The sequence below is a fragment of the Calliopsis andreniformis genome, chromosome 6 (assembly GCF_051401765.1).
Source record: "Calliopsis andreniformis isolate RMS-2024a chromosome 6, iyCalAndr_principal, whole genome shotgun sequence".
Lineage (NCBI taxonomy): Eukaryota > Metazoa > Arthropoda > Insecta > Hymenoptera > Andrenidae > Calliopsis > Calliopsis andreniformis.
In genome coordinates this window covers 11,285,072-11,297,649 of record NC_135067.1, presented here as the reverse complement: position 1 = coordinate 11,297,649, position 12,578 = coordinate 11,285,072, and the positions used below count along the sequence as shown (strand labels likewise).

General features: G+C 37.1%; 1 protein-coding gene across 5 annotated transcripts in view; it reads left to right on the top strand.

Moving 5' to 3' along the window:
• Window positions 1-12,578, top strand: part of Rhogef2 (Rho guanine nucleotide exchange factor 2) — a 40,626-nt gene that overhangs the window by 24,208 nt on the left and 3,840 nt on the right. For 4 of the 5 annotated variants that reach the window (XM_076379834.1, XM_076379833.1, XM_076379837.1 and 1 more), the window contains 5 exons: window positions 763-898; window positions 1,290-1,371; window positions 1,601-1,653; window positions 10,382-10,653; window positions 11,008-12,423. In XM_076379834.1, the coding sequence (XP_076235949.1) occupies window positions 763-898; window positions 1,290-1,371; window positions 1,601-1,653; window positions 10,382-10,653; window positions 11,008-12,423 (1,959 nt within the window). The remainder of the gene's footprint in view (window positions 1-762; window positions 899-1,289; window positions 1,372-1,600; window positions 1,654-10,381; window positions 10,654-11,007; window positions 12,424-12,578) is intronic. The other variant, XM_076379835.1, reaches the window with a different exon arrangement.

Here is a 12,578-nt window from a genome sequence, read left to right as displayed (position 1 = left end):
TGGAATTATAGTGAAACGCGAAATGTTTCATGGGAGTAACAATTATCCGACTTTTCACTTCAGTGGGCATGCATTGATTTCTCGTTAAACGAGCGTTAAGTAGGTTTATGAGTATTCTGTTAAAGAGAGATTAATATACTATGACTCTTCGTTATTTTGAAATTAACTTATTTTTGATAAATAAACGTCGATTTTTTTTAATATTAAAATCATGCCTAGATCTAGTTTCGAAACAATTTTTCTAATACTACGTGTATGACAAAAATCAAATTCAATAAAAAGGCAGTAAAACTGTTTCTTTCAACCTAGCTTTATAATTTATGTGTATAATTATACCCAGTTATTTCATATTCATTTCTCGTACAGAGGTATTCAAATCCAACTAATATGTGCTATTAGAGCCTATAAACATCTATTTAAGTCTAATACTTACGTGGTTTTAGTTTATTCTAAATAGCGCCCTCAAATAATATAATTTTTTCATTAACCATATTAGAATCACTTAATCGAACAGCAAAAGTAAATTGAGAAATACTCAAAATCGTAATTTCATTAAAAATCCTCATACGTGGTATTAAAATAAGGGTATTCATATAATTTAATTAATACAAAAATTCTATGGCGAAAAAATAATAGAGATTAATAAAATTGATATGAATGGCGAGCAGCTCCATTGAGCACTGGCGCTTGTATAAATATGTACTATAGTGGCGCGAGTATTGTAACAATTAATGAATGCGTTGATTCGTTTCATGTTTTCAGGAGAACTTCGCGGGGGCGTCGTAGCCGGAAACGCGCGTAGTAGTAGCGAAAGAGGACGCATTTCCGCTTACAGCGGAGCTTGCGATCACGCCGATAGTATGGACAATCCTTCCTCACGAGAAGATATTTCTGAAATGTATGTTCTTCTATGCAAGATATCACCGACAAGGATATTCACTTTTTTTTCCGATGTCACTGTTTCCTTTTCTTTTGTCGAGATAAACAGGAAATGAAATGGAGTTCTGAGAAAAAATAGTTCATCAATTTTTTTTTATTGAATTTATAATTTCATCACTGTAATGTCATAAAATAATGTTCAAAATTATCGTTTCTAAATTTGGATTGAATTTTATGGAAATTTATGAAGTATGATAATAAGTTAGTAAGACATAGTTTTAGTAAAGATACATTTTAAATAGTGTCATAGGTTCACTTCATTTTTTTTTCTAATTTTATTTTCATTGCATTCGCTTAGTTCATTTATGTTATCGATATTAATTTATGCTTTATTGGTTACGATTACTTAGGGTGCAGCAAAATATTTCCAGTAAGCCAAAGACGTCAAACATAAACAGGTCTGAAAGTTACAAAGAGCGGATACATCACAAGGTGAGAATCCAGAAATTATATCATATCTATTTTCGTTAAAATTTTCGAACATGTACAAACAGTTTATTTGATAGAATAATTTTAGATTTGTGAAGTATAGATTAAATCGATCGAGTTCTGCGGAATATTATTTAGTAAACAGTACTGATCGATCGAAATTTCAATTTGAAGAATTTAATTTAGAATTTACCATGGATTCTAAGTATCGTTATAACTGTTTTTATTGCAGCGACAGTTACGAGAAAAGAGGAAGACCAGTGATCCAAATCTATCCAAAACGAAGTGAGTAATATTTTCATTTCTTCGTAATTGCATGGTAGTGACATTATCGCAAATATGCAATAATTTTATAGTATATAATATATAGTAAATATATAGAATATAGTAAAAACTTTTTGTGACTTGTAAGTCTCTGAAAAGTAAAAGAATTTTCAATGTAAAATACTCTTCAATTTATAGATAATAATGGTTACAAAATGTTCAGTCACTTTAAAACAAGTTAATATTTATCTCTGTTTTAATATTTTAATTTATGAGTAGTGTTAATTACGCATAAAATTGAACATAAGTAGTCGCTTAATTAAATTCTACATCGTATTAATGATTTGTTTTTAAATATTTACTTTCTCCATTAATGTTTGTAAGGAGATGTGTGTGGTATTACGTTATTTGGAGTAGTTCATTAACACGTGTGCTCGTTAACTCACAATTCATTTCAGAGAATCGCGTGAACTTCTTTCCAACAGAACATTCACACTCTTGTATTGATATAAAACAATGAATCATTTCTCAAAGTATCTCGACCGCTCTGTCAAACTGTCAGTGACAACTTTATTACGCAATCGTATAATTACCAAAATAGAATCAGCTCTATTTCAGTCAAGTTTCGTGACAAGGGTTCGTTATACACGATTTTATTCTTCTAAGACCGTGTTATTATTTACAGAATACTAAGAAGAATAATCGTAAAGGAAATTAAATTGAAATTACATAAAATTAATTTATAATTGAAAATTGATGCAAAAGATTACGCGTTTAAAATAGCAGTAGTAATTACAATAAAATGAAAATAAACTTTATTAGGTTAAATATTTTATAAATCTACAGGCATTATGCCAATTTTAAGAAATTTACTTTGACACAAAAGCAATAGTGCATTCCCATACAGGCTTTCTCAGTAAACCACTACACGGTGAATTTGCATATGCAGAGAGTGTACCGTTCTTGGTACACATACAAGTAACCTTGAAGCATCATCATTTGGCGTTTCGCTTTTCTCGTGACTGTCTGGAACGAATGCATACACAGTGTGTCCCCAAAATTCTAAAACACTGAACAATATTAATATCCTGTTCAAATTCCAGGATAAAATTAGAAATTATCCTCTCAGAAAATTAGAACCAAAAAGTATAAAAATATCATTATGTAATCTTCTCAACATCTCCCAATACAGATTCAAACATTTCACCATAACAGTTCCTTAATTTAGAAATCAGGGTTGCTGTAACTAAAATATCCAAAGTTCTAGACTGAAGAAAATATCATTTATTCAAGGGTAGCAATATTTAATCTCCCTTTTTCCCCCCATTGAAATGTCCTCCTCAAACACCATACTTTCAGTTCTCCAGGTACCAATCCCCCTCGCCAACAAACCCATAGAAACTCGATATTCAAATTATAAAAAAAGAAGAGAGCAGCAAGAAGCCACTCAATAAGTCACATTCTTCCATTCTCCTTTATTTCTCGATCTCACACGGTGTCACTGGTTTCAGCCTCTCCGATGGACGGCCGAAAACCATCGCGACCGTCTATTCCCAGCGTTCCCTCGTCCCTGGAATTTTTCCGACACACCGTGTATAGATTTTTGGCAGAGTCCCCCTGTTCTTCTTGCCGGCGACTTTTCGCTCCTTGACGCTCTAGATCCCCGTCCACGTGCAAACGGCGCAAACTCGCCTCGCGTTCTCTTCCTCTGGCGAAGGTGTGTTTGCCAGCCAGAAGGCCTTCAGTCTGACGTTAAACGTTCAATTCCGCGGATGGCTATTGCGTCGCTTCGACAGCGCGAACCGCCCACGCGTTCGCCCGCACCGTTTTCCCGAAACGCTTGAGTCCCGATCGGCCCGTCTCGGTTTCTCGATTTCCGCCGCCTGGCCGCCTCGTGTCGCTCGCGAGGAAGGATTTTATCTCGTTCAGGCATCGATCAATTCCACCACCCGTGTGGATTTACCTCGAAACGCGACATCCTTTGTACTAGACCTTTCAATCGGACGCGCGTTCAACGTGCGTCGAACGAGTGACAACGACCAAGAGATTTTTAGTTAAATTATGTCGCTTCGGCGTGCCTTCACCTGTTACTGTGCATAGTCTAGTAAGATCGATCGGTCGAGTAAATAGTTTGACTGAAGTGATAGTGGGGCTTTGGTACTGTTGGGGTGCTGGGTTGTTGTCAGAGTTGGAAGAGAAGTGGGATCGTGGTTTTGATGGTAGTGTACTATTTTAACTGTTTGGGTAACTATCGGTGTCTGTATTACTAGTGACAGACGGTTTTTATGAGAATCTGAGATAATTTGGTGATCTGGTTTTATGGCTGAAGAAGGGTTTGTTTTGATAGGGATGATATTGAGTTGTAGGAAAGATTCGTTCAATTTGGTGTTTAGTGATTTCAATGCCTTTGGGTTCGAATAATGATTTAGATGTTGAGAAACAGAGTAAATTGAGCGTGTTTGAAAAAAAATATTTGTAAAGACTGCTTTTGATGCAAATTAGTTAGAAGTTCTTATATTATGAATTTTTTGGTAAATAGAAATTAGAAATCAAAGGTTTTATGAGAAAGCTATTGTGATAGATTCCTCACGTGAAAAGTGTTTGGATAACATGTCTAATAATAATAATAACAATAATAATAAAAACGTGTCGAATATTTAAAATATGAGAGAGTAAAAGAAGAATTAAAAATTTTTGAAGAGTTAAACAAACTAGGTGTCTGGACAGCACACGTTTTAGCCGGACAGAACTGCCGCCACTATTACACGATAACGTTACACCTCATTGTGTTTCAAATTGGTCGGCTGCAATTTAAATGATTTGTTCCTGAAACGTTTGAAAATGCGAGATGAAAAGTACACAGAAGCGACAAATACTCTTTTTAATTTAAAAAATATGAAAAAATAGATTAACCATTATTCCATTCTCATATTTCCTCCCTTAGTGTATGTATAGTAATGTGATAAAAATTAAAAGTTACAAGTTTCAATTTGCAAAAGTTACATAACACAAAACAAATGCAACCACGAATCTTCCTTACTAGACCCAAAAATTGTCAATATTTATTTTACTTATTGATGCGTTCAGTTGTCAATCATTACAGCATTAATCATTGTGCTGTAGTCACGTGCTCTTCTCTTTCTAAAGTTTTCCTCTTCTTCAGGTATACCCTCATGTGCTCTGAAAGTACAATTCTGATGAATAATGAATGAAGCGTGAAGGGTTTGAATAATGTGATCGAATAGAATTGACAACCTTTTAGAATGGTTCCAAATCGTTGCTATATTTCTTTTTTTCTTCTTTTCGGAAAGTTACTCGGGATCGTCGACCTCGTGGGGTAACTATGAAGTTCACTTTTACTCGATGAAGCATGAAACTAGATCGTGCCTTTGAGTTGGGACTCGATAAATAAATAACTGACGGCAGTGTCTTCGTCATTGTTGTACGTTTATTTCTGGATAAACCGGAACCGCAGTAATTCGTGATATCATTCGTATCGACCTACTAGATTCGCTCATGTGTTAGAACTATGGAGTAGGATCGTATCCAATACATTTAAGACATCTCATGTGGAAATTGCTGAGGTTTCCTGAAGGCGTGACTAAACTCGTTTTTATTGTCAGGACATCAGTACTTGTAATTATTAAGAAAAGATAATATAACACAAATGTCTTTTTGGTATTTTTTTCTTAAATGAAATATTAAGTTTCAATTTACTTTTGATAGTAGCAAATTATAGATAATTTTTTTAATGTTATGTTGACCCCTTGGGTCACTGATATCTCAGATCAACTGAGAGTACTTCCAAAAGATTATTATATACCATTTTATTTCTAGATTTTGTTTCATTACAAACATGCAAATTAATTGGAACTATATTTCAGACGATTTGTTACTATGTTTATAATAATAAAAATATTCTTTAAATGAGGAATGAATGAGGTCAAGATGTTAGGGTTGTTTGACACATCATACTTTAATTTAAGCAAAGTATACTTTAATTAATTATATATATTTTTCATTATTACACAATTTCCCTTTTTTCATATTTTTTATCGTCAGAATATTTGAATGCATAGCAATCAATTATATTGATATTAAAATTGTTTCAGCGTAGTATTCTGTACAGCTAAAAATGGAACAATTACAATTCCCTTCCCTCTCAAGGGAAAGAAATTTAAACGAAAGTATTATGGAACAGATACCTTGATGACGCACGGAATCGATTCGGGGACAATTAGTTCATTGAAAATTATTAACTCGGAAGGAACGCGTTTCGCATAATGGAAGGATAGGTTTCTGCGAAGTGCGGCACAATATACGGGTCACCTCTGTGTGCAATTAAAATCAATTGACAGCGGTTTGAAAAGCGACCGTGAAAATTTTATTAAAAAAATTACAGGGCTACAAAAGTATCAAAAATATGTCTAAATCAAACAAATAGAAAATTTATACTTCTCGCTGTTAAATCTTAACAATTTTATTAATGAATTTGAAGAACAAACTAAAAGTATTCTCTGAATTATTTCACAATTTTTTATAGTAGAAAAAGGAAGGAAATGTTTTATATCTCTATGTCGAACAATTTTATTTTCAAAGTACTGAATTTATTTTTGCCAATTAAGGACATTTTTAGCGATGTTTCGTTAGTGTCCTGGAGCTGTTAGTACGATTCGCGTAGATTAGCCGGCTAATGCATTTGGCTTTAAAAAGATCGATGTGCATAAATGGGGAGGGAAAAGAAAGTGATCCGTTTTCTATCGATTCGCAGTCGTAGTACGTGTGCACGCCTGTAAACGGGGGCCGAAGTGATATCCAGGCTAGAGATAGATGTCTTGCCCTTTATTTTTGAAGCAATCGATACTTTCGAATCGATACCATTGGACGTAGGTTCAGCTTCTTGCAGGGCTCCTTATCACAAAGCTGTAGTGCACAAACGTACCATTCTGTATCTCCATTTCCGAATTTAGATTAGGAATTGTCGATTTTCAAAATTGCACAAATTGCCAAACATGTTACACAAGAATACAATTAAATTTTTTGAATGAGAATTCAGTTTCTTTTGCACCCCTTCGAGTTGATAGTTACAAATCTTGAGCTTACACAAACTTTGCAAAATTCTAATTAAATTTCACATTTGAAACTGATGGAAAATACACAATGAGATAGAAAATTAACTATAACATAAACACTTAGGTACAACATTTATTTAGTCTCGCTAAGATTCTCGATATCACCACGCGTTCAAATCACTAAACAATGCGTGTTCGAGAGTACCTTAGAGCTACTTAATTAATAAGCAAAAATGAATGATAATTCCATTCAGTTACACAATATTTTACAATACTACTTCTGAAGGAAATAATTACAGGAATATCTTTTCTAAAATATACGATTTTTCCATACCAAAACATGCTTTCATCAATTCACTGGCCAACTACAAACCAAGTAGAAGTATTCAAAGTTTTTTTAATCGACGACACTTATTAGCTTCGAGAAATAAATTTCTAATGAAAAAGTGGTTCAACAAAGGAAGTTTTTCTAAATGAAATAGTTGTCCAGCGTTGATCAGGAGAATTTATCAGGAAAAACGTTTATTAAGGAAGGTGTCAACGCACGAGACGTAGAACCACGTTGATTTTACCCTGTTCGGAAGAATACAGGTACCATTGATGCCTCCGTACGACTGTATGCACAAGGCACCGTCTCGTATCACCCGCACTCAATGTCGCTTCTATATCTAGGGGGTTGATTAAAGTGATGAAGGAGCGGCTTCGATAAGGCTTAGCTTGATCGACGTCGATTAAGTTCTCGTTTATACTTGGTACACCTCGCTGGCCGCTATTCGATTACTATGGATAAATGAGAAACCTGGAAATCCAGTTGGAATTTTCACAATTACCATTACTTTAAAAAACAGGAGGCAAATAGAAAGCTTTTAAACTGGTCAGACAGGAACAAATTTGAATTAATTATTCAAATTTAATGTTAAGAGAACTAAAATTAGCGTAGATTAAAATTTAATCAATTTGCAGAAAAGAATGTGACTGAAAAACTAGTTCCATGTTAATTTAGTCTTAAAAAAGGTTTCATATTAGAGAAAAGTTCTTTTGAACGCTTTAAAGACAATTAGAGTGAGATTACTTTTAATTTATTCAAAGAGTAGAATGATGAATTATTACTTTGATTTTAATTTTTAATTCTGTGAAGCATTTCAAAATTTCGTTATGTAAATTATCACTTTTGTAATGAATTTGCATGAATAGCGTTCCATAGCGAGTCGGATCATTTTCTTGTATTTTCACTTCTTTAAACGTTCCATTTTTGTGCGTCGATCATTGTCATTACCGAGGCAACACTGCTCGGTCGTACAAACACTTTACACTGTCAAAAGTGTAAAAAAGTTCTTTGAGGCAGGCACACACGTACACAGTGTCACGATTTGAAAAGCAGTTCGTGGAGTGAATAATAATGACCGAGTAATAAAGGAGTGGCGCCAGTTACGTTAAACCTAACTGTCCATAAGCTAAAGAAAAACCAAATACCTTGAACAAAATTTGCACTGTAACAGTTGTTGCTACTTCAGCCACCCTTTTTCCAATTTTCTAGCTTATTGAGCAGGAAGCATGATTTTTTCCAATTTGTCATAACAATTGCAAAAATACAATTTCTCTAATAACCATCCGCCCTTTACGAGTCACATCTTGAAACGTTATAAAGGGGTGTCAGGTAATGGTGTAGTAACTATGATAGCCCAGCCGAAATGCCAATGCACTACTAACCGACTTTAACGCGAAAAGGTGTAACCTTTAGGCAGACGCAATCTCCCAAATTTTTAACCAGACAATTTAGTCCTAAAATTGGATTGATGAATTTTACTTGATGGTAGACTTTTGGGGTGAAATTAGGAAGAGAAAAGCAGAGAGAAAGAAAAGAAGATACGCATTTGTCAGTGTGCTTTTTAGTATTAATATAGTCTTTTCTAACATATAGTAATTATTCCCTAAAAAAATTTAATTCAACTCTTCTAAATAACAATTATCCAAAAAAATAGAAGAATAATAGGAAATGAAGTTATCATCTACTAATGAATCCTTATATTCTTGTTCATATATTATATCTTGTTCATCAATTTTAATAGAAATTTAAACGCTTTTTACTTCAAAATTTAAAGAAGAAAGGTATCCAATAATAAAATAGAAATAAAAAAATTGAGCCAGAATCGTAGTACTAATATTTTCATAAAGAACAAAGTAAAATGATACATTGTAAACACTGAACTTCAGTGTTTTAACATGTAAACTAGTCATCATTCTCCAAAAAAATTAATTTTTCGTGTAATTTTCGCATTTCGATATCAGCCCTCCAAATCCTCTTTGTTTCGCACGATTGTCATGAATCCTCATTTCTCAGAGTTCACCACGTGCTTCAAAACACTCCAATCGATGTAGGTACACGCGAGGTTTCATCGCGGTCGGTGTTAAACGTTGAGTAACCAAAACCTTCGCGAAACAAAGAGATCATCGACGGTGGGGCACCGAACGTAACGCGACATCCCCCGACGTTCTCTCTGCAGTTCGAAGATCGTCGACGGAGAAACGTCCACGTAATATCCTGCTTAACAGCAGAGGCAGCACATGCCTGTCGGCTTTACTCCATCGCGGAAGCCCTTTAGGGCTAAGGAGATATAAGAGATGAGACAGCGTGGTTCTCGCCGCGTTCGCCCTCGACCCAATTCCCGCGAAAACTTAACTAGCCCAGTGTCCTGCACGGAACCGTCTTCATCCTTCGATCAGTCGAACGAGATCTTGTCGGGGTGCTCGACTGTCGAGGAAAGGCTACCAGAAGTTCCAAACGACGTGCCTAATTGCGAGAGCCTTGGCGTTAATGAGCGTCGCACGAGATCCGAGAGGTACACATGTAGCTTGTTAATTTTGGAGGGTATTTTTGACTCTTGGAGGTATTAAGTATTGTCGTAGAATTTTTGATAATTGAAGAGCTTGTAAGAAAACCATCCTTGCTAATTTTTGTCCTTTTTTGAGAGAGACTAGAAGTATCGAGACTGACGTATGTACATGTGTCTTTTTGTTAGAGTGCCAAAGTTGTAGGTCTTTGACAAAATACATCATTCACAGGAACAGTGATCAGTTATATATGTATTTCTTTAGTTTTATTCAATGGATACTAACAGAGGAAGAGTTCTTTTTAACAAAGTATTCATTATAGTACACATAGGTGTAGTGTTTTAATGGAATAGAATTCATCATGTCGTAGATCTAGCTTCTGACCACTAGAATGCATTCTTATTAAGAAATTGAGAAATCTGACGAAAGCTGTTTTCCTTATGAGCTCTCCAATTGTTTGAGTTGATGATACTTGTTTTATGCGTAGAAAGTGAATTGAACATTATGTATAACCATGTTATTATAATATTTTCTTGCTATAAGCCTATGAATTTTAATGAATATAAGAGTGTGAAATGTTCTGTGTTTAAGAAAACCTGAAATATTTAATTATACCTTGGACCTACACCATTATTCTTATTTTTAACGGGACTATACCTATGATAAAGTATTTACCGCGCTTCGATTTTCCTAAAAAATCTTAGGCAGCATACGGTGACGCGGGCAAGCGCATTAATCGTATCAAGACTTAAACGCATGAGTATTGAAAAGGTTTCGAGTGGCCGAATGCGGCCGGGTGCAGTTTAAACGTAGAGAATGCATAATTCGCTAACGATTGACTATAGGGCTGGTTTCAGTGACTGCGAACCAGCTGGGACGTTCCCGGGGAACTCAGCGGGTAGTTCGTCGAACAGCAGCTTGTCGACGAGAAGCCTGGACAGTCCCAGTACCAGCCTGGAGCAGGTACACCCCGCCACCTCGGCGACCAACGCATCGACCTCCTGGGACAGCGATGTTGATGTTGAGCCCGACCCACCTGACTGGAGTCAAGGTGTCGCCGAGGATGTGCTCGTACGCCTCAGCAACGCCGAGAAAAAGCGACAGGAAGTCATCAATGGTTCGTCTTCTTTACTACAGCATTCGCAAAAATAGTGACAGCAGATTTTATGTCTAGTTTTCGGTCATGGCTATATTGGTTCAAATCAGAAAGCTGCAACTATAGTAGCTTACGAAAGTACACTGGTCAAAAAAATTATAGTATAGAAACTTTTTTTTAAAAAAAAAAGGACCATCTTCTTGAGGCAGCATAGCCATCGCAGGAAAACTCATACAATTTGTTAAAGAGCGAATAAATAGTAGCAAATATAAGAATCACAGTTAAAAACAAATAAACAGTGATTCTTTGGAAAATGTTCAACATTTTAGCAGGATTATTCTTCATAAATAAAGTAAATATATTTTATCCTTCCAGAACTGTTCCACACGGAGCGATCCCACGTGCGAGCGCTGAGAGTCCTGTCGCATGTCTTCCACAAGCCGCTCCTGGAATCTCAAGTACTTCCGTTAGACCAAATACAATTACTGTTTTCCAATTTAGACGAGATGGTAACAATACATTCGCGCTTCAATCAAGCGATGAAGCGGAAGAAAAAGGAGACCCCGTGCGTGGGTGACGTCGGGGAGCTTCTGCTGGACATGTTCGACGGGGAAAACGGGGAATGCTTCGAAAGGGCGGCGTCGATCTACTGCGCGAAACAGCAGGTAGCCCTTGATGCATTACGAGACCGTCGTCGCAAGGATCCAAAGCTGAACTCTTTCCTAAACGAGATCGAAGCGAACCCACTGTGTCGGAGGTTACAGCTCAAGGACCACATTCTGACAGGAATGCTTCGACTGACGAAATACCCTCTGCTGTTCGAAAACCTGGCCAAGTACACGCCAGACAGCAACGAGAAAGAGAGGGGCGCGGTTCTTCGAAGCCTCGACAGGAGCAAGGAGATTCTGAGCCGCGTTAATCAGGCGGTTCGTGAGGCGGAAGACTATCAGAGGCTGGCGGAAATCCAGCGCACCATCGACAGATCCGCCTTCGACAAGTTCGATCACCCGACCGTTCAGGAGTTCAAGAATCTGGATATTACAAAACGTAAACTGATCTACGAAGGTCCGTTGCAGTGGCGCAGAACTGAACAGAACAGAGCGAAGCCTGTGGATCTGCACGTGGTCCTTCTCGACGACACGATATTCCTGTTACATCGACAAGACGAAAAGTACCTGCTGAAGTTCATCAACACGAATCAAGCGAACTCTGTGTTGAGTCCAATCGTGAAGGTGTCCACCGTTCTCGTCAGGCACAACGCCGTCGACAAGAATTCCCTTTATCTTGTCAATACGTCGCAGAACGGGGCACAGATTTATGATCTGGTGGCAGCTTCGCCGGCGGAGCGCAAGCTGTGGTGTAAGCATATATCAGAGGCGGCTGAAGCGTACAAGGCTCGTGATAAACAAGGTAGACGACCTACTCCACCCACTACACTGCCAGAAGAACCTGGGCCTACGATCGAGGACCCAGCCTCGACGGAGCATGATAATATTCCTGATAAGACGGATCAGGAACAGGAGCAGGAGATAGAACTGAAAGAATCTGCGCAAGATACGAGCGTGGAGAACGAAACGGAAACGTCTAATGCTCCTGCACCTGAGCCCTCGGCGACTGAACAGGTAAAGCAGCAGCAGCAACAACAACAGCAACAGCAGCAGCAGCAACAACAGCAGCAGCAACAGCAACAGCAACAACAACAGCAGCAGCAACAACAGCAGCAACCACAACCGCAGCTGCAACCGCAACCGCAACAGCAGCCACAGCATCCATCGGAATCCTCTACAACAGGTCTTTTATTATTTAAATCATATACGTTATGTTCGAATATTATATGTGTATGTATATGTATCTGGAGCCCAGAGCCACAGTGTAGTAATTCCACTTGTTTTCTGTGTGACTTAAGACACTTTCGCTCTAGGGTCCAGGTATGTATATTGTAGTGT